The 21,311-nt window shown below is 62.7% G+C and overlaps 1 protein-coding gene across 3 annotated transcripts; it reads left to right on the top strand.

Annotated features, from left to right (window-relative positions):
• The first annotated feature begins 933 nt into the window (after window positions 1–933).
• On the top strand, window positions 934–19,877 carry GRK2 (G protein-coupled receptor kinase 2). 3 transcript variants are annotated; one of them, XM_043925400.1, is made up of 21 exons: window positions 934–1,267; window positions 11,053–11,129; window positions 12,894–12,967; window positions 13,098–13,199; window positions 13,291–13,365; window positions 13,490–13,551; window positions 14,308–14,359; window positions 14,615–14,706; window positions 14,862–14,961; window positions 15,045–15,123; window positions 15,213–15,343; window positions 15,570–15,664; window positions 15,738–15,845; window positions 16,305–16,371; window positions 16,660–16,760; window positions 17,342–17,408; window positions 17,490–17,585; window positions 17,812–17,974; window positions 18,134–18,270; window positions 18,352–18,465; window positions 18,589–19,877. In XM_043925400.1, the coding sequence occupies exons 1-21, from the start codon at window positions 1,155–1,157 to the stop codon at window positions 18,751–18,753; spliced, it is 2,070 nt and encodes a 689-aa protein (XP_043781335.1). In that variant the 5' UTR covers window positions 934–1,154; the 3' UTR covers window positions 18,754–19,877. The 3 variants fall into 3 exon arrangements, with proteins under 3 accessions (XP_043781335.1, XP_043781345.1, XP_043781353.1); XM_043925410.1 differs by having other exon boundaries at window positions 941–1,267; window positions 18,355–18,465; XM_043925418.1 differs by lacking the exon at window positions 934–1,267 and adding an exon at window positions 10,537–10,607.
• Window positions 19,878–21,311: the final 1,434 nt, after the last annotated feature.

Below are 21,311 nucleotides of genomic sequence, written 5' to 3'. Positions count from 1 at the left end.
CAGGTCCCAGGTCCATGATGAACCGTTAAGGGCTCGTTTGAGTCCTGGTTGGATGTCTTGGTCCTGGGCCTGTGTCCCAAATTTTTGGGTCCAGAACCCTGGTCTGGGACTGATGGTCCAAGCCCAGGCCCAGGCTCTGCCCCCAAGTCCAGGGTTTGGAGTCATGATAGTGGTCTGAATCTGGGGGTGGAATCAAGGTCGGGCTCAGCAACCAAGCTGGGATCAAGGTCATGGTCTGTGGTTGGGATCAGTGTTTGAGGTCGTGGCCCCAAATCTGGATCTGGGGTCCTGTTAAGGGTCAGGGGTCAGCATCAGGGTCTGGGTGTGAAGGGGATTGGGTCCAGAATTGTGACCTGAGATCATGGTGTCAGAGGGGGTGGTCCAAGGTCTAGTTCTGAGGCTCCTGCTTGGAATCTGGGGTCAGGAATGTGATCGGGTCTGGTGTCAGGTTTCCAACTGTGTCCAAGGTCAGGGGTCAGGGGTTATAGCTAAAGTCTGAGATCCATGTCCCTGGGAACACATTCTGCAGTGCCAAGTCTGGGGTCCGGGCCGTGGTCTATCATGGCCCCTGGGGTCACATTCTGCAATGCCAAGTCTGGGGTCCCGGCCGTGGTCTATCGTGGCGTCTGGGAGCCGAATTGTGCCCCGAGTCGTGGTCAACGTCTGGGTCTAGGGTCTTCTGCGGGCGAGGGTCCCTGTCGTGTCCCAGGTCAGGGGACAGGTCACGGCCGGTGGGGGCCGTGGGCGGAGAGTCGAGGCCGGGGTGGCCTCGGGGGTCAGGCTCGGTCCAGCCCCGCGGCCTCCAGGGGGCGCCGCCGCCCGCCCGGCCGGCCCCTCGCGGGCTCGCTGGCGCTGTGCGCGGCAGGCGGGGCCGGAGGCGGCGGCGGCGGCTCCGGGGCGCGGGCGGCGGCGGGCGGCGGCGGCGGCGGCGGCCCGACTGCAGTCCCGGCGGGAGCCGAGCGAGCCGGGGCCGGGCCCGAGCCGGCGCCATGGGGCGGCGCCGCCTGTGAGCCGCGCCGAGCGGAGCCGCGGGCGCCGAGCGGGGCCGGGCGGGCGGCGGCGCCCGAGGCCGACGGAGCGGCCGGGCCGGGCCGAGCGCGCGGAGCGGAGCGGAGCGGAGCCGAGCGGCGGGAGAGGCCGCCGCCGCCGCCAAGATGGCGGACCTGGAGGCAGTGCTGGCCGACGTGAGCTACCTGATGGCCATGGAGAAGAGCAAGGCCACGCCGGCGGCGCGCGCCAGCAAGAAGATCCTGCTGCCCGAGCCCAGGTGAGGCGGGCGCCGCAGCCCCGCGCCCCGGCCGCCCGGGCACTGGCCCCGCGCTCCCCTCAGCCCCCCTCAGCTCCCGGCGTCCGGCAGCCCTGCCCGGCCCCCGGCGCCCCCGGCCCTGTGCACCGAACACCCGGGGCGCCCCAGCGCGGGGGCTTTCCGGCTGCGCGGGCTCCCCGACCCGCCCGCTGCCCCCGGGCCGGCTCTGCCTGCCTCCCTTTGGCTTCACACACTCCGCCTGGCCCCCTTCTCCGTCAGCCCCCCTCGCTCTTGCCTTCTCCCCCGGGGACGCCGTGCACCCCCTTCATCCTCCTCTGGATAGCCCAGGGTCCCCCGCTTCCCACCGTGGAGTCCCCCACCTCTGCCTGCTCATCTCCCCGGGCCCGACTGTGTCGTCCATCCTGTCGCTGCCCCGACTCCCAGCACCACCCTCTTTGGGGTTCCACCGGCCCCCACCGTGGCCCCCTCGGGTGGACCCTTCCGTGAGGTTTGGGGCAGACGAGTCTTCCCGGGATCTTCCCCGGTCTTCCGGCAGGTCACTGGCTTGGGGTGGGAATTGAGAGTACTCTGGGGGCTGGGGGAGCCGTGGGGAGCAGTGGGGCGCAGGGTCCGGTGTGCGCCCGGAAGCTCTGTCCCTCTCCCCTGGAATTCCGACTTCGGAGAGAGTCCTGCCTGTGCAGCCCGGGGGTGCTGCTTGCCAGGGGATGTCCCAGCACGTCTGCAGCAGCTGGATCACAGCTGCCACCTCTCTGGGAGATAACTGACCTGATACCCAAGTTTCACCTGCTCAGGGTTTAGGCGCAGGAGTGGACAGCGTAGGGACAGTAGCTGAGGCTGTCCAGCATGTTATGGCTTTGAGAGTATTGTCCCATCCCTTGAGCCTCGCAACAACCCAGGGGGCCGGTCGGTCAGGTGGGGTTTTGTCTCCGTGGATCAGATAGGGAAGCTGAAGGCCCAGACATGAGTGGCCTGCCCAGTGTCACAGGTAAGTCAGGGCGGTGCTGGGCCACCAGAATCAGGGCTTCTGGCTTGTGGTTCCACGTTGGGTCCACCACTCTAACCTGAGCCTGGGTCTGGCCATTCTGCCTGAAGAGCCATATGCCCTGCCAGCCAGGACCCTGGACCCATCCTAGCTGTCTTGGTCTTATCATGTGACTTTGGGCAAGTCCCTTCCCATTTCTGGGCCTCAGTTTTCTCATCTGTGAAATGTGGACGGTGTGAAATAACGGCTGTGACTCTGTGGCATCCTGAGTGAAGCGGGGCCCAAACGGCCTCGGGGGGTGGGTACTGTGCCGACATCTCCAGTGCTTTCTCCTGCCCGTTCACTGGGTTTCGGATTGACTGAACACCAGGCCGGGGAGAGGAAAACTGGTCTGCGTTTTGCAAAGGCCGTTAGGGCCCTTTTTTTCTCAGACATTTGCAATCAGATTTCTCAAAACAGGAACCAGACTGACTGCCAGCCCGGGGCTGTCCGGGGAGCAGCGACAGTTAGAACAAAAATGAGTTCAGAAATGACAAAGCCACGAGGGAGGAAATGGGGGAGTTGGCCTCTGGGGCGCACAAGTGGCTCTCCGTGGTGGCCGCGGCCTCGAGACCCTCCAGCAGGTTGGACTTCTGCAAAGCGTGAGGCGGGGCTTTTTCTGGAACTCTCTGCGTTTGGGTAATCTCGCCCCAGAATGCATTGCTGGCGGTGGGGCCCCGCCTCGGCTTGGCTCTGCAGGTGTTAGAACCCTGAGAAAGAAGACGTTCCTCTTTTTCTGTCCCCGTCACACCCTTGATATCGACGGCGCTGAAAGGAGTAGTGGTGGAAGTCATAATAATTTATTTATTTCTGACATCTGTCATCTCAGCCGATCCAAAAAACCACCCCCTGAGGTTGGCAAGGTCGTGCCTTGCATGTAGTAGTTGCTCAAGAAATAGCAGGACCACGTGGTGTCTGAAGGCAGGGGGACTGTGAGATTGAGGGGGGCAGCAGGAGGCCGAGAGCCAGGGGCCAGGGGTCCTCAGGTAGGGTCACCACCTGGCGACACGACCTCGGGCGGATGGCCGGCACCTGTGAGGTGCACTCGATGCACTCGCCGTGAGCTGAGGCTGGGCAGGGGCCTCGGAATCCACACCTTCCACCTCGGAGGGGACGCTGCCCGTTGCCTTATGCTCTGCACACCCCCTGGGTCTGACGCCTATTGCCCTGAAGATTGTTATGACTGTATCTTACAGTTGCCTGTTTGCAAAGTGCTTTGTACCCCGTTTTATCCTTTTCACAACCATAGGAAACGGGCACGGCAGCTGGTATTTTCCCACTTAATAAGTCGAAGCACCTGAGGCTTGGAGAGGGGAAGAGACTTGGTCACAGAAGCGAAGTGGTGTTTGAATTTGGGGTCTCCGGGCTCCCAGGTGCTCTTTCCCCGCTGTGCGTCCTGTCTTCCACACACCCTTCCGGACCTCTGTGCTCACCCTGGTCCTTCTCTTGAGGAATGTGTGCCAGCTGGCCCCCCATGCCCAGGGAGCCATAGGTCTGGGGGGAGGGTGGCCTGGAAGCCACAGGGCAACCCCACGCCATCAGCTGTCTTGGTTCACAGGGCCCAGTCCCCTCCCCGCCCGGGGTCACGTCTTCCCCTCGGCCACGACATCGGGGTCAGGGAGGAGGGCCGTGGTTTGCCTAGGACAAGGTGCCATTTGGAGCCGTTCCCACCTTGGGGTGGTCCATCTTGGCAGCCTCCCTGCGGCTGGTGCCTGGGTTGTGGCTTGGCTGGGAGCTGGGCTGGCTCACAGCTCTGACTTCTCGGGACTGGGGAACAGGAGCTGTTGGGCACAGGGCCACTTCGAGTTGGCACAGGGGCCTCCCCTTCTGTCACTCTATAGAATCCAAAGGAGACAGACTCATTTCTCGCCCTCTGGCAGAGGGAGGCAGCTGTGTGGCAGGAGTCTGGAGACCTGGCTTGCAATCCCGCTGCAGTGCCAGCTCACCTGGGCCCTAGGGACACCCCTTATCCTGGCCGAGCCTGCCTCAGTTTCCACCTCAGTCCAACGAGGGGGCTGCCCTTGACCAATGGACCCCTCGCCACACACACACCCCGCCGTGCTCCTTCGGCTCTCGGGGTCTGTGGTCAATGCCGCTCTACGGAGAAGCTGCTGTCTGTCTTTCCCAGCAGCGGCCACGGTCCCATAATGATCGTCGTTTGCTTAATATGACTACGGAGGCCTCGTGTAATTAATCTCTGGGCTCCTGGCGGGGGAGTCCGGCCTGGGCGGTCCCGGGAGATGCCCAGCCCTCCCTGGTGACTGCGGCAGCCCCAGTGGCAGATGTCAGAGCCGGGTGCCTCTTGCAGCCGGGTGCTTCTCTTGCCTCTTTCTTTCCCAGTCCCTCCCCCCTCCATGAATTTCCTCCTTCCTGCCCTTTTCTGGCTTCCCTGTCTCCCAGACCCGCCGCTCTTCCTCCGCTGCTTCTTCGTTCCTGTTAACTCTTCGCTCCCAGGACTTCCTGCCCTTGGTCTGCGGAGGGAAGAAGCGCAGGCGGTGGTTTTCTTGCTTCCTCCTCCCTCCGCTTCTCCATCACCAGCAGAAACCCTGCTGGCTTTTATCCCTTACCCAGAACGTTCCGCTCCGGTAGCAGCATTTTCCCACCCTATCCCTCCGCCTCCCGCCGTCCCTCGCCTCCGAAAATAAGATTATCTTTTAGGGCACTCATCCCCTCCGGGTCTTCGAAGCTCCCCCCCACCCCCCGCTCTCCCCAGGAGTGGGTCTCCAGGACCTCTTTCCCCATCTGTTCTCCTTTCCAGATCATGGGATTTCGCATTTTTGCCATTAAGTTGCTCGCCCGCCCGCCGTTCTCTCAGTAAATGGATTCGAAGGGAGCATGAGCTTGACAGGTTGGAATCCGTGCTGGGGAATCTGGGCTCTGTCAAGCCAGGAATAACGTGCCCTATTAATGCACGATCAGTCCTTAGTAGTAAACTCCCGGTGACGTCAGGTGTAGGCACAGTCTGGGGCGGCGTTTCCTGCCCGCCGCGGGCACCTGGGGAGGCTGTGCAGAGGGGCCGGGCTCTGTGCACACAGCTGGAGCCTCCAGGATATTATGTTCCTGCCTTGAAACAGACAGCAGAAGCCACGAGGACCGGAGAGCCTTTGAAGAACACAGCCTCCATCACACCTGCCCTTATTATTTTTTCTTTTGGCTGCACCGGGTCTTAGTTGGCACATAAGGAATCTTTGTGGCTGCATGTGGGATCTAGTTCCCTGACCAGGGATCGAACCCAGGCCCCCCTGCGTTGAGAGCACAGAATCTCAACCGCTGGGCCACCGGGCAAGTCCTACACCTGCCCTTCTTTTTTCCCTGTGGCCCCAAGGGGCCAATGTCCTCTGCTGATTACAGAAGACAGTTATACCCAAGTCATCCTTCATCTGTTTCAAACAGAAGATACTAAAAAATGAGGCGTTTGGCTGCAGACTTTTCTAAGACAGTAACCTGCCCTCTGCATCGCTGTTAGCAGGCAGGGTAGTGTCTTGACTGGCTGAAGAGCGGGGTTTCCGAAGTGGGTTTTCTGTTGCTGACGTGTCCGCTGCTCTGTTCTCTGAGCAGGGAGGCCATTCTGGGTTTGGGGTTCCGGATAGCTGTCTTCCTGGGAGTGCAGGGCAGGGAGCCCTGGAAGTTGTTCCAGGTTTGTTCTCACGGGACAAGAGCAGTGAGCGGCAGGCTGTGACAAGGCCACTGGAGTGTCTTTTCCCGCAAGCCGTCACTTTGTGGCTGCCATGCCTCAGTGGGTTCATGGGTGCGGTGCCCCGAGGTGTCACTTCTCTTTCCCGGCCCCGGACTTGCTCCAGAGCTGGCCGATTCGGTCGTTTTTTCCCATTTGGTATGTGGTCCTTCCTCGAGCTCTGAGGATGTTGTCAGCCCCGAGGAGAATCATTGAGAAATATTCATCAGAAGCCCCTGAGGACTTCCTCATACCTCTTGGCACCGTGGTGCCAGGTTTCCTGGAAATGCCCCAGAGGAGTGCCCCGGCCGTGGCGACAGCCTCTGGTCTGCTGGCTTGCCAGCCGTCTCTCCCAGAGCGTGTCGCTTCCTGGCGTGGCTGCCCCCGAGTGCAGAGCCCCCAGGCCAGCTTGCACCGTGGCTCTAGCATGTTGTCATCCAGGAGCACAGGAACCACGGCCCCTGGCCCTGCCACGTGCCAGCTGGGGCTGCCCCAGCCTGATTGGCACCCACAGCCAGGATACAAGTCCGGGGTCCCCTGGGACCCTGCCCCCAGCTCTCCCAAAGAGGCCCTTTCTTGGGAGGGGGGCTGGACATTTTCTTGCCACTGGCTAGGTTGGGACTCAGGGTGTGCTGCTTCTCAGCGTCTTCTGGCCTCGATTTCCTCACCATCAAGATGAGCGTGTTTGCTCTCGACCCTGAGGTCCCACCCCATCCACACAGGCTGCGGTCTCTGACTCTGAGTGGGTGTATCTGGGAGGCCACCATGCCACAGAGCCAGGGACTTAGCTTTCCCCTTGAACCACGTGGCGCCAGAAGGTGCCGGAAGCTCTCCCCCTCAGCCCTCCCCCTGCCGCCCCATCACCCCAGCCCTCGCTGGGGTGGCGGGCCGGAAGTGCTGTCTCCCCAGCCGCCAGGCAGCTCTCACCGGGGGGCCTTTGCTCCTGGCAGGGCAGGTATTGGGCTCTGCCCACGGGGCCCCCCAGGCCGGTCTGTGAGCAGAGTAGAGTTCCAGCCCTTCGGGCTCGGGAAGATGTTCACTGGCCCTGCCCTGGGGAAGGGTCCAGTCATAGCCCCACTCTCTGAGGACATGGCAGGTGTGATCAGATTCTAGAAGGGGGGCTCCCTCCAGGAGAAGGCAGCCCAACACGACAGGCTGCGTTCTTCTATCGCCGTGTCCTCTCCGCCTTTCTCAGCGGTCAGCTCAGTGTTGGCGATTCAGCGTTTGTTGACATCCTCATTTTACAATGGGGAAGCTGGACATTTAAAGTCTGTAACTTGGCCTGGCCTCTGGGAGGGAGGAGGGAAGAGCCATTTGGAGCCCAAGCCTGGACACCAGGCAACTGCGGGAACCAGGTCGGCCGAGCCCCTTCCCCCGAGAGGCTGGGAGCCAGGGGGTCCTTCGGGGGCAGGGACAGAGGAACGATGCAGGCATGGGTCTCCCCCGACAGCCCGATGTCCATCTGGGGGCCGCACGCTCCTGGATATCAGAGTCATTGACCTGGGTGGGGTCAGGAATGCTGCTGTGGGCCCATCGCCACTCAGACTCCACCAGTATCAGGGCGCGGGGGTAGGAGGCAAAGGTGACCCAGCCCAGGAGGCTGCCACTGCCTCGCGTGCCAGCCTGTACTTGCCACCCTGGCAGGAGTGTCCCCCATGACACGCTTTCCTAACCTGCCAGCTCCCTGGGCCCCAGCCCCGTGGGAACAGACAGGAAACCCTAACGTTGCTGCCTGGAGGCCTCCCCTTCAAGGACTGCCGAGGTTGACCTCGTGTTTGATTGGGGTTGGGGTGGGGGGGTTGTTTATTTTATTTAGAAAACATTTTTTTCTTTTTAAGGAAGAAAGTGAAGTGCTGCGGGCTGGGAAGAATGCTGTGGCCATCCACCCCGTGCGGTCTTCCGAGGGAGGCGGGGTCTAGCTTGCTGCGCCCGGGCCCCAGCCGGCAGCGGGCAGAGCCCCTGGGAGGGAGGAAAAGGCCTGTGCCCGGCGCGGTGCCCAGAGAAGAGCTGCTGGCTCTGCTGGCTCTTGGGCAGGCCCTTGGAGAGCCTGTTTCCCTGGCCTTGGTGTGTCCAGCCTACGGGGCCCTGCAGAGGGAAGTGGAGGCCCTGCTCCCCGCTGGGCATTCCCATCGTGTGCCACCTTTGCTGAGCCTGGGCCAGTCCTGCTGGTTCCTGGGGGGCGGGGCTGGGGGGCGGGGAGGAGCTTCCCTGTGACTGTTGCAGGGGCCACACCCAGCTGCCCCGTGGGGTCATCTGACAGGCTGGTGTCGCTCTGCCTGTCACCCACACCTACCTGTCTCTGGACATTCCCCTGACCACCCCTCTGACCGTCCCCCTCCGTGGAGGATCAACATTCTGTGATACTTTTTTCTTTCTTGCTCGTTACCATCCCCCTTCCATAGACCAAGAGGTCCTGAAACCCAGGAACGGGATGTGGACACAGAGACCCAAGAGCCGAACCGCAGAGCGGTTGAGGGCCCAGCCCTCCTGTCCGCCTCCCAGGAGAAATCTGGCCCTTGTGGGGTCCCCAGAGCCACACACCCATACCTCCTGGCTGCCTGGTCTTGTGGACCTGCTGAGCCTCCGTTACCTTGCACTGGGCCCCCCTGCTGTACTCAGCCCAGCACACCACCCAGCCTGTGTGCCCATCCAAACGAGAGGCCCTGAGCTGCCCTCCGCCAGGCTGCGGGCCTGAAGGGATGGGCACACACTGCGGCCCACAGCCTCCCTGGGCTCCTGTCTCTAGTCTGCAGGCCTGGGGCGGGGGCTGGATCTTGCTCAGTATCACAGATTTTTAAACTCCTGATATGTGTTAAGTGCTTGGGGGGCCTTGGAGTCGGGTCTTGCCTCCAGTGTCCCTGAAAGTCCCTCAGGACCAAGGAGCCGTGCCCTTGGCAGAGGCTGGTGGTGACTGTGAGTGGGTATGTGGCCCCCAGGAGGGAGGGTGTGCCAGCCTGGCTCAGGGCCACTGCCCAGCCTTGGAGTCCCCACGGCCGTGGAGGGCGTCCTCGCTTTCTGGGACGGAACTGGCTCTGAAGTGGTAGCTCAGGGCCACCGGGCCCCTGGCCCTCAGCTGGGGCTCTTGTCGGCTGCAGTCACAGGATGGGGACACAGGAGGGCCGTCTGGGTCAGCGGCACCCCACTCTCCTGTTAGAGACAGTTCTCAGGGAGGGTCACAGGGTCTCCGAGCTCCTGGGATCACGGCTCCAGGCCTGTGCCCACAGTGGTTCTGTGTGCACCCGCTTTGCCTCATGTGGCTCAAGTGCAGGCAAGGGCCTGGCCAGCTCAGGGCTGGACCTCCACCCCAACCCCTTCAGAAGGAAAGGGCAGGAGTCACCCCACCTGTGAACCTAGGTTAGGGCTAGGGGCTGGGCAAGGTCTGCTGGTTGCACTGGCCTTCTGTCCTCAGGCCCCCTCTCTGATGGGCCCTCAAAAACCCCAACTGGCCTTGTCAGTTCTGTCCGTCTGTCCATCTACCCCTAGCCTGCCCCTAGCCCACTTTGTTTCAACCCTCCTTCCTGGCCCCGCGTCATCAGATACCTGGGCTTCCCCCCATGTTGCCTCCAACAGAGCTCGTCCACTCACTCGCCACCCAACCGAGCTTCCCAAGTGTGGTCTGTCGAGCCTCCTCCCTGCCCAGTGGCTCTTCCCGGCCAGGCCTCCCGTGCCTGTCCCCACGTCTACCACCCACCCTGGGCTTCACCACCTGTCGACATCCTGTTTGCATTTGAGGAACCCAGTGAGGTTCTACCTCCTCCACGTGATCTCTCCAATGGCCCAGAACGTTCTTTCCTGCCTGAGTCTCCTCCAACTGACTGGGCCCCATGCAGTTCGTCTCATGCTTTCTAATGTCACGGAATCGCAGACGTAGGACCGGTGCCCTGGGCGGGCCTCCCTGGGGGGCAGGGCTGCATGGCACCTTCTAGCAGGTGGTGGGCAGCAGGGCCCTGTGCTGGGCTCCACGAGGCAGGCAGGGGTATGGAGAGGTGGGCACACAGCATCCTTTTCACCCGTGACCTGCTGGCGGCCCCCCCATATCCTGAGGCCCTGTGAGCATCTCGAGAGCCAGGTGGGACCGCAGCCGGTGGCTGGGCGGGACTGCAGGTGGCCCAGGAAAGGAGAGGAGGGGAGACCAAGCTGCCACTGAGGCATGAAACCTGGCCAGGTGTGAGTTTCCCAGAGCACTCGGTGATGGGGGTGAGATAACCAGGGGTGGGGAGTGTGATAACCTGGGCTTCCGTGGTCACAGGGGCAGCCCCCGCTCCTCCGCTGCCCTGGAGGCAGCTCAGGGCCAGGGGTCCTACTTTAGGTATTAGGGACAAGGGAGCTGAGGCTTGACTTTTTTTCTTCCCCCAATATTGAAATATAATCCACATGACAGAAAATTCATCATGTTGAACTGCTAAAGTCAGTGGATTTCAGTACATTTACTGTGTCATGCAGCCCTCATCACTGCCTAATTCCAGAACATTCCCATCACCTTATAAAGAAACCCTGGCCCATTAGAAGTTATTCCTCTTTTCTTCTCCAGTTTCTGACACTCACTCATCTGCTTTCTGTAGATCTGCCCCTTCTGGACTTGTGGTATAAATGGAATCATATAATGTGTGGGCTTTGGTGACTGTTACTTGGTGGAACACTCGCAGGTTGGTCCGTACTGTGGGGCACATGTATACCAGCCTTTCACTCCGTTTCATGGCCAAGTGGTATCCCATTGTGAGGATGGGCCGTATTTCCATGATCCATCATCTGCTGATGGGTGAGGCCTGGCTTCTGAGGTTCGGCCAACTCCCTGAAGCCAGCACGAGGAAGGGCTGGGACCAGACTTCTGAGCAGCCACCTGCTGGTCACCCTAGCTTTGGAAGACGGAGCTTTGGCGGGCAGACAGGCTTCCTCGGGTCCCACTGGTGTGACCCACGGTCAGGTCTGACGGGGTGGCTGCCTTGCTGGAAGGGAGCATGACAGCCACTGGCAGTGCCCTCCACTGCAGATTCCAGGGGCAGATGCAGCCACCCTCCAGGGGAGCAGGGCCAGCAGGCCTGGCGGGAGCCATGGGGACTCTGGGTCACCACCACCCGCCCTGTCTTCCAGCATCCGCAGCGTCATGCAGAAGTACCTGGAGGACCGGGGCGAGGTGACCTTCGAGAAGATCTTCTCCCAGAAGCTGGGTGAGTATGGCGGGGGCTCTGCCAAGCCCAGGGCATCCACCCCACCTCCCAGTCCGGCTGCCAGACCAGGGGGTGGGGGCAGGAGGACCCCGGGGTCGCCTTTGTATGCCACCCCAGCTGACCGGGCTGTGTGCCCCCTCTCTGCCAAGAGATCTCCCGTCCACCGTGGGGGAAGCACAGGGCAGCCCAGCGGGGGCCGGGACCCACCGTCTCCCAGCCCCTGGCCGTCGCCCCGGGAGGCCCCTGAAGCGGGGTGGGGGCCCAGCAGTCTTCCAGGACCGCCAGGGAAGTTCCTCCTTTGGGGTTTTTGTTTTCGAGAGTTGCAGCTTCCCCTTGGCGCAGGCACAGCTGCTGGGGCCGTTGGTGGAACTGACAGGAAGGGGCGGGGCCCTTCCTGTGGCGCCTGCCGCTGCGGTCGCCCCCGCCCCCACGGCCCTCTTTGTGAGCAACCTGCGCCGGCAGGCCCCTCGGCCGCCGCCTCCAGGGCCCCGGCCTTAGAGGCGGGCACCCGTGGGAGGGGGAGGCGGGGCGCGGGGAAGCAGGCCCGGCCGCCCACAGCTCTGACTCGGCCTTTCCCGGAGAAGGGACCTCGGCTCTGAAATGGGAGTGGCCTGGCCCGGAGGTCAGGCCTAGGGAGTCTGTGTGTCAAGGAGGCCTGCAGCGTGGGTCCCCTGCTTGCGCTGTGTGACCTTGGGCACATCGCTGCCCCTCTCTGAGCCTCGCCTGAGAGCTAGCATTCTGGAGCGCCACTGTGCAAGACTGTTGGAGGCCCAGGTGCGGTGGTGGCAATGAAAAGCCCCTTGCCCACTGGGAAGTCCGGGGCTCGAGTTCCTCAAGGTCCACTGTTGAAAGGCCCATTTGCCCTTACCAGAAGCCGTGGCCGAGAGCTCTGGCAGAGGGGGCAGGGCCCCCAGAGGTGTGCGAAGCCACCCAGCTTGAGCCTGGGCACCCATGTCAGGCTCGAGGGAGTCGGGACCACCCTTCCTCCTGCTGGCCCTCCAGGGCTGCTCTGGGGCCCGGCCCCTGGCCTGCGTCCTCCAGGGTCTCCTGCCTGCCCTTCCTGCAGCCATTCTCACCCCCTGCCGTCCCCAGAGGCCGTGCTGTCTGGAGCCCTCTGCACATAGCCTCTGCCATGTCCTTCCCAGGACCTGCCGCTGGGCAGGAGAGCCCTGAGTTCCCCTCAGGCTGCCAGGTTCCACCTGCCTGACAGGTCTCCCTGAGCCTCGGTTTCCCCCAGTGGACCTGCCGCCCCTGTCCACCTGTTGGGAGTGGCAGCTGTGAGAGCCAGCCTGATGATGGAGGCGGGGTGTAAGGTCCAAGGACAGGGCACCCCCAACCCCCACGCAGCAGCCCTGGCCTGGCCCAGGCAGATCTCACTGCACCGACACGGCCCAGCTGCCCGCTGGGTGTGTCCCCCTCCTGGGGGAGAAGCAGGCCCCAGACTGCATTGAGAGGGCAGGGGCCAGGTGCCAGAGTCAGCCCCACACTCTGTCTCACCAGGGCGCCTGCCGCTTTCCAGCCACCATCAGAAGAAGCAGATTCTGAGAGGGGTGGGAACTCGGGCGCCCCGACCCTGAATCTGAGACTCTTCGGTTGGTGGTGACCTCCGAGGCCACCTTGCCCAGCCTCCGTCCAGGGCAGGGACCACGTCTGCCACCTCCTTGGCCACTTCTGCCCAGGAAGCCCCAAGCCCACACCCCCCACCGTGATGGGATGACCTCTGTGGGGCTGTGACTCAGCCCGACGCAAAACGCTTGCTTTCAGGGTACCTGCTCTTCCGAGACTTCTGCCTGAAGCACCTGGAGGAGGCCAAGCCCTTGGTGGAGTTCTACGAGGAGGTGAGGCCGGGCTGGCTTGGCCCTGCTGCGTGTGGGGAAAGGGAGGGGCTTGGGCTGCTTTCATTGAACCTGTAAGACAGTCCCGTGCCCCGCTGGGCCAGGGCTCACCTGTGGGGATCTTGTCCTCTAGATCAAGAAGTATGAGAAGCTGGAAACAGAGGAGGAGCGCCTGGTCTACAGCCGAGAGATCTTCGACACGTACATCATGAAGGAGCTGCTGGCCTGTTCACATGTGAGTGCCCGGGGCCCATGTGCCGGCCTGGGCGTGGGGATGGGAGGGCCGGCCCTATGGAGAAGTCACTCGTCTCTCCCTCCTTCCCCAGCCCTTCTCGAAGAGTGCCATCGAGCACGTCCAGGGCCATCTGGTGAAGAAGCAGGTGCCTCCAGATCTCTTCCAGGTGTGTGCTGGGCTTGTCCCCACTCCCGCCCAGCCCAGCGAGGGTCCCCCATGGGCGGCATAGTCCGGGAGCCTGGTTGGCTCTCGCTATGGCTCAGTCACCCACCTCCCACTCCCTCCCTTAGCCATATATCGAAGAAATTTGCCAGAACCTCCGAGGAGACGTGTTTCAGAAATTCATCGAGAGGTGAGAGCGGGGCACATGCAGGAGCAGAAGGGGTGCTCTGAGAAGGGGTGCGGATGTCCTGGAGGAGAGCCGCCGGCCTGTCAGTGTCCAGCGTGTGCGCACCTGGGCCTGTCTACATCCCAGCGCGGGGACTCCTGAGAGGTCACCACCTCCCCCACCCTCCCCGCCCTTCTCAGCACTAGGCACCTCAAAACCCGTCCCTGTCTAAAGGGAGCGAGGGACCACCCATGTGTCTTTCCCCCCATCGACTGTCTAGCCCCTTGCTGGGCCCACTGGGGATGAGAAGTATCAGGCTGGTGGTAAGGATGGGCACGAGGACACACTGCCCACCCCTCTGCCCCCGTGGCCTTCACGGCCAGAGCCAGCCTGGGGCATGTTCCTTGATGTGCCCCAGCTGCCCTGCCATCTCATAGGGGCTTCACTGGGAGAGAGTGGTGTGTCACTGGACGTATGCAAGGAGGGAAATGAGATGAGCCTTGTTGTGGATGTGGTAGCAGGAAGTCGGGGTCAGATGGGAAGATCTCACCTCTAAGTTTATCTGATCCAAGCAGAAACCCAAAGACTGATAACAATGCTGGTATTGCCGGGAGGCAGGTGGGGGCAGCCCGTGTTGGCATTCTTCCTGGCAGGCCCGCAAGAGGACTCTGAGGTTTGGGAGCCCAGGCAATAGCAGTGGGTGAGGCCAGCTTGCCCCCAGCATCAATTTCACTCACTTTCTAAGGCTTAGTTGAGCTTGGGTTCTTTCTTCTCTTGCAGTGATAAATTCACACGATTTTGCCAGTGGAAGAATGTGGAGCTCAACATCCACGTGAGTGGGCTGGGTGGGCGTGCAGAATCGTCTCCCTGCTGCTCCTCCCCAGGGCCCGGGGCGGCCGGGGGAGTCTACCTTCAACGCCCAGGGGCAGCTGTGGGCTTGGTGCTGGGACCCCAGTGTGGATGGCTCCAGGCAGGGTGGCACCTGGGAAGGGTGGCCCTGGGTCAGGGGCCTTGGGGGAACACCCTGCTGCTCCCAGGGTGGGGCCCGGGCAGCCTGTGGTGACTCCCCCGCCTGCCACCCCCGCAGCTGACCATGAACGACTTCAGTGTGCACCGCATCATCGGGCGAGGTGGCTTTGGTGAGGTCTACGGCTGCCGGAAAGCCGACACGGGCAAGATGTGAGCGCCGGGTCCGCTGCCTTGGGTGGGATGCCTGAGGGGGAGGAGGGCCCCCCGGGGGGTGCCCTGAGGACCAGCCACACCCCACTGCACCCCTGGGGCCCTGCACTGCAGGTGCCAGCAGACCGACTGAGGGACCGACCCCTCTCCCCCAGGTACGCCATGAAGTGTCTGGACAAGAAGCGCATCAAGATGAAGCAAGGGGAGACCCTGGCCCTGAACGAGCGCATCATGCTGTCGCTCGTCAGCACTGGGGTGAGCGGCAGCCCGCCTCGCCTCAGCCCCCGGCTCCAAACCCAGTGCAGCCTGCGCTGACCTCCTCTTCCACCCCCTCCTAGGACTGCCCGTTCATCGTCTGCATGTCATACGCCTTCCACACGCCAGACAAGCTCAGCTTCATCCTGGATCTAATGAACGGTGAGTGCCTAGCCTGGCCCCAGGTGGACCTCGGGGCTGGGGACCGGGGTGGGAGCTGAGCGCCCCCTCCTGCGGGCTGCCTCCTTCAGGCGGGGACCTGCACTACCACCTGTCCCAGCACGGGGTCTTCTCCGAGGCCGACATGCGCTTCTACGCCGCGGAGATCATCCTGGGCCTGGAGCACATGCACAACCGCTTCGTGGTCTACCGGGATCTGAAGGTGAGGCGCCGCCCCGCCCTCTTCCCGCCGTGGCCCCGCCCTCTTCCCGGCCTGGCTCCTCCCCCTTTCGTGCCCCGCCCTCTTCCCGGCCTGGCTCCTCCCCTCTGCAACCCCCACGCCCCGACCCAGGCCCGTCTCTGGACACCCTTACCTCTAGACAGCCACCCGGCTGGTGTCTTGCCCAGCCGGGTCCTGTCCTGAGCTACTCACTGAGCCTCCTCCACAGCCGGCCAACATCCTGCTGGACGAGCACGGCCACGTGCGCATCTCAGACCTGGGCCTGGCCTGTGACTTCTCCAAGAAGAAGCCTCATGCCAGTGTGTGAGTGCCCCAGCCCCACGCCCCCTTCCCGCACCCTCCGACCGGCCCGCTTATGGCCTCCTTCCTCCGCCAGGGGCACCCACGGGTACATGGCTCCCGAGGTTCTACAGAAGGGTGTGGCCTACGACAGCAGTGCTGACTGGTTTTCCCTGGGCTGCATGCTCTTCAAGCTGCTGCGAGGGTGAGCAGGCTGTCCCAGGGCGGGTGCACAGGACAGAAACAGGCTTTCCCCCAGGGCTGGGGTGGGGGGCCCCCTGCTGCCGGGCTGTCAGGGGTGGCACCATCCCTGGCTTTGGTAAGGATCTTCATGGGCTTCCCAGGTGGCACTAGTGGTAGAGAACCTGCCTGTCAGTGCAGGAGATATAAGAGTTGTGGGTTCGATTCCTGGATCAGGAGGATCCCCTGGATGAGGGCATGGCAAGTTCAGTTCAGTTCAGTCGCTCAGTCATGTCGGACTCTTTGCAACCCACCCCAGTGTTCTTGCCTGGAGAATCTCCAAGGACAGAGGAGCCTGGCGGGCTACAGTCTATAGGGTCGCGCGGTCAGACACGACTGAAGTGACTTAGCAGGCACTCATGCAGCCTGCCTCAGTTTGCACATTCCCATTCTCTGACCTTGGACTTTGGCTTTTCTTGCCCAGGCATAGCCCTTTCCGGCAGCACAAGACCAAAGACAAGCATGAGATCGACAGAATGACATTAACAATGGTGCGTGGAGGGTCCCAAACCGGGGAGGCTGGGTGGAGCTCATGAGGGGCCATAGTGCAGCTGGGGTCTCATGTGGGCATCAGGGTCTTGGCTGCCAGCAGCCCACCCTCTGGCCCCATATGCTCTCCCTTCCCCACGCTGTCAGAGCAAACATGCCTGCTAGGGCCATCCGGAAGCTCTCTGCTGGGGGCCTGGACCTGCCCGCCCCTGCCTCATGCAGCCTCAGGAGGCCCAGAGCTGTGATGGGGGCCAGGGTGGGCCCCTGCCAACGTCCCCTCCTCCCTGCAGGCTGTGGAGCTGCCCGACTCCTTCTCCCCTGAGCTCCGCTCCTTGCTGGAGGGGCTGCTGCAGAGGGATGTCAACCGGAGGCTAGGCTGCCTGGGCCGAGGGTGAGTGCCCGGGACCCCGGCCATTACACCAGGCCTTCCCGCCCTGCTGGGTGATGTCCACACTGCGGTGTCTAGGTGTCTGCAAGGGTTGCTGGGGCAGCCTGCCTGAGCCTCTGCCCGTGTTCCTCTGAGGCTGTGTCCTGTCACTGGATCCCCCCCAATCTGTGGTCCCAGCCTACTTGGCAGAGTTCACAAGTTGGGGCCAGGGCAGCCCTGCCCAGTGTTCCCAAGTGGAGAGTGCCTGCCATACAGCTGCTGGGGGTGGGCACAGACCGGACAAAGATGATGTTGCTAATGATGATGACAGCAGCTTTTTATGTTTATTAAACATTTACTAAGCACTGGGCGTGATGTTGCAAGATTCCCAGTATTAAACTCACCACAGCCCTATGCCGTGGAAACTGCTGTTCTCCCCATTTGAAAGATGAGAAAACAGGCTGAGGTTTAAGGAACTTGCCCAAGGTTGCAGAGCCAGAGTATGGCTAAACCAGCAGTTAAACCTAGGCTGCCTGTCCCGCAGCCCAGACCTTGCCCCCCCAACCTGGGTGGTGCCAAGCCCCAGTGACCCACTCTTCCCACAGGGCCCAGGAGGTGAAGGAGAGCCCCTTCTTCCGTTCCCTGGACTGGCAGATGGTCTTCTTGCAAAAGGTAACAGCCCAGAGCTGGGGCCGGGTGGCGTGCTCAGGAGCCCCTGCTCGGTCCTGATGCCTAGCCCCTGTTCCACTGCAGTACCCGCCCCCACTGATCCCCCCACGAGGGGAGGTGAATGCAGCCGACGCCTTCGACATTGGCTCCTTTGATGAGGAGGACACAAAAGGAATCAAGGTATGGGGCCTGGCCTGGCCTCCCAGCCCTGAGCACGGCTGGCAGTGTCCTCCGTCCTGTGGCCCTATGAGATCCCCATGTCAGCCCCATCTGCCTGGTGGGCCTCGGGCTCCTGCTTCCCACACGTCCCCAGGGGTGGCCATTGGATCAGACCACCATGTCCCGGGCCCTGCGGCCGGGCTGGCCTGTGGCTGAGAGCCGTCCCTTCTCCACCCTCTTGGTGAAGCTACTGGACAGTGACCAGGAGCTCTACCGCAACTTCCCCCTGACCATCTCGGAGCGGTGGCAGCAGGAGGTCGCAGAGACTGTCTTTGACACCATCAACGCCGAGACGGACCGGCTGGAGGCCCGCAAGAAAACCAAAAACAAGCAGTTGGGCCACGAGGAAGGTGAGGGTCAGCAGCTGCCATGGGCACCCACTGCCCGCTCTAGAGATGGGAAGCAGGCTCAGGTGTCAGCCGGGGTCCCTGCCAAAGAGCAGCTGATCCAGGACTCAGACCCGGGTTGGGCAGCCGGCTGAGTGCCCCTCTCTTGCTCTCTCATGTCAGACTACGCCCTGGGCAAGGACTGCATCATGCATGGCTACATGTCCAAGATGGGCAATCCCTTCCTGACCCAGTGGCAGCGGCGGTACTTCTACCTGTTCCCCAACCGGCTCGAATGGCGGGGCGAGGGCGAGGCCCCGGTAAGGAGCAGCCCGGGGCCGGGAACCCCTGGGATGGGCGGGCCGGTCCCAGGCCCTCACCGCCCGCTCCCCGCCCTGCAGCAGAGCCTGCTGACCATGGAGGAGATCCAGTCGGTGGAGGAGACGCAGATCAAGGAGCGAAAGTGCCTGCTCCTCAAGATCCGAGGCGGCAAGCAGTTCGTCCTGCAGTGCGACGTGAGTGGGGACCCGGGGTGGGGCCGGGATGGAGCCGGGGCGGGGCCAGAATGACTGGGGCGGCGTCGGACGGGGCGGGGCCAGAAGGGCCGGGGCCCCGCCTAACAGCCAGTGTGCGCGCAGAGTGACCCAGAGCTGGTACAGTGGAAGAAGGAGCTGCGCGACGCCTACCGCGAGGCCCAGCAGCTGGTGCAGCGGGTGCCCAAGATGAAGAACAAGCCGCGCTCACCCGTCGTGGAGTTGAGCAAGGTGCCACTGATACAGCGCGGCAGCGCCAACGGCCTCTGACCTGCCGCCCGCTCGCCCGGCCACCCTTCTGCCCGCCCGCCTTTTATAAACCTCTAATTTATTTTGTTGGATTTTTATTATTTGTTTTCCCGCCAAGCGGAAAAGGTTTTATTTTGTAATTATTGTGATTTCCTGTGGCCCCAGCCTGGCCCAGCCCCCAGGGAGGGGCCCGCTTGCCTTGGCTCCCGCTGCCACCCACCCAGCCACTGTTCAGCCACCTTACCCTGCCCCCAGGGGCCTCCGCTCCTGTGTCTCCCCCACACAGGGAGAGCAGCAGCCCCCAGCGCCCTCCCACCCTTCCCCAGGGACGGTGTCGCCTGGAGTTGGGCCTGCCACCCCCCCCTCCCCCCAAGCTCTGTGCCTACAGCACAGCTGGGTGGCCCGGCGGCCCCACCCAGGGGAGGCTGCAGCACAAGGAGGCTACCTGAAGCTCCCACCGCGGCCCCTCCTGCGTCGACTGGGACACAGGCCTGCACTGACCTGCTCTCCAGCCAGTCGGTAGATAAAGGAGCCTGTGGACTCGCTGACCCCAGGGCCTTCCACGTGACTTCGGCTCCTGCACCCTTTCTGGGGAAGAGCCCCCGTGTCACTGGCTGCCTCCCTGCCCACCTTCCCTGGACACAGTGGGGCCTGGCCAGGAGGGGTGGCATTGGCAGGGGCTGCTGCTGCCCCCATCCCAGCTACCCCCCTCTTCCTACCCAAGCGCCCAGGCTCAGGGACCACAGAAAGGCACCTTCGGGGCTGTGCCACGCTGGCCTCGCCTGGCCCCGAGCCCCCTTCCTCTGGGCTGGGCAGGGCCTCTTCTGCTCAGAACCGTCGGGGGCCGGCCTGGGCCAGACGGCACAGTGCGAGGGGCGGGTGGGGCCGCCCTCCCCACTCCGGCGCGCCCCTCGCGGTCCAGCCCCACGTTCCGTCAGTGCCGCCGCCCCCAGGGCGCCACCTCGCCCGCAGCATGCCCCCTCGTGCCAGTCGCTGCCGTGTGGTGTCGCGCCCTCCCCCGGGGCTGGGTTGGCGGGCCCTCCCCTCCCATCTACACTCCCCGGGGCGTTCCTCTGCCGATTTTTGAATGTGATTTTAAAGAGTGAAAAAGGATACTATGCGTTTTTATAAAAAATAGTGCCTGATTCCTTGGCTGTGTCAGACTCTTGTGTCATTTTCAGCCTCTCCCCCCCTCCCCCCACCTCAGGGTGGGGCCTGAGGAGGGAGGGTCTTGGTGGCCCAGATCTCTGCCACCAGGGCAGGCACTCACAGCCTGGGGAGGGTTGGGGGTGGCTTGTACCCTGCCTGTCCCATCCCGGGGGAGCAGAAAGGGGTCTTCTGCCCACTGCCTGGGAAACAGGAGGTGCCTGCAGGCTGGTGCTTAGTGTCATGTTTGGACTGGCTGGGCATCTAGCCCGCCGGGGCCCATGCTGAGGACACTGCTGAGGACAGAAGAGCACCTCTGCCCTGGGGGCCACACACGCAGCCTCCAGCCTCAGCCATGGCTTCATCCTCACCTCTGGCTTTGCAGCGCAGCCTCCAGTAGAGGTCCCTGAAGCCTGAACGATCCCCAAGCACCAGGCTTCACGTACCCAAAGGCTATGTTCAACTTTCTTCTCCCCACGTCTCTGCTGTCCAGGCCCCCATGGGTGATGTCGCTGCTGCCCTTTCCAGGCAGCACTCTGCAGGCAAGGACTCAGGGCCCCAAGGAGTCCCCAAGGAAATGGGTTTGGAGCTGGCCCTCCAGCACCGGGGTGGACGAGGTGGGGAGGACATTTCTGATGCAGGGAAGGGCCCAGCGGTCAGGTGTGGCTCAGGTTGGCAGCAGTTCTGTGGGAAGGAAGCAGGCCTGGGAGGCCCTGAATGCCAGGCTAAAGCCAACCCAGAGTCCAGGGGCACTTAGTGACTGCAGCACGAAGATGGGAATGGAGATGGAGTCTGAACCTGGATAGGCTCTCGGGAGTCCTTGAAGGTTCTGGACAGCGGCTGGGTGGTGACCTGACAGCTGACTGCAGAACTAGTTGCTGGTTACATGTGCAGGGTGTGCAGAAGGAGATGGAAGACGAGTCAGGGAGACAGGGGCCAGTGATTCTGTCCAGGAAATGTCATATGATGGTGGTGGTGGAGGAAGAGATGCAAAGAGGCTGGATGGAAAGAACCTGGCCCAGCAGGAATGGGCAGGACTTGGGGACTAGAGAGAGACGGGGGTCCACGATGGTACACCAGGAGGGCCCTGCGGTCACTCAGCCACGACAGTCAGGGAGCAGAGCTGGCTGGAAGGGAGGAGGGTGAACGTGGCTGCATTTGGCTTGGGACCTGCTGACGGATTGCATGGGCCTTCGGGCACAGAGGGGTCCAAGGAAGAGCTGAAGTGTGGTCCTAGAGGTGGCACCGGGGTGACATTGGAATAGACAGGCTTTTAGCCGGGAGAAGCCTGATTTGGGAGTCAGGAGGAGCCCTGGAAAAGGGTTGAGAAGACAATGGAATTAGGAGTCAAGTACCGGTAGGGAGTTGTGTTTGAGGCTGCAGAAATCAGGACAGGCTGGGCCTGAGACAGTCCTGTTAGATTTGGGGTGAAG

Source organism: Cervus elaphus, chromosome 2 (genome assembly GCF_910594005.1).
Source record: "Cervus elaphus chromosome 2, mCerEla1.1, whole genome shotgun sequence".
In the NCBI taxonomy this organism is placed as follows: domain Eukaryota; kingdom Metazoa; phylum Chordata; class Mammalia; order Artiodactyla; family Cervidae; genus Cervus; species Cervus elaphus.
This window is presented reverse-complemented; position numbering and strand designations above follow the sequence as displayed.

Excerpts from the sequence above, each read along its gene's own strand:
- GRK2 (XM_043925400.1), top strand. The coding sequence starts at position 1,155 with ATGGCGGACCTGGAGGCAGTGCTGGCCGACGTGAGCTACCTGATGGCC. Across the intron at positions 15,124-15,212 it reads CATCCTGGATCTAATGAACG|GCGGGGACCTGCACTACCAC; the intron begins GTGAGTGCCTAG and ends TGCCTCCTTCAG. Across the intron at positions 18,466-18,588 it reads AGTTCGTCCTGCAGTGCGAC|AGTGACCCAGAGCTGGTACA; the intron begins GTGAGTGGGGAC and ends GTGTGCGCGCAG.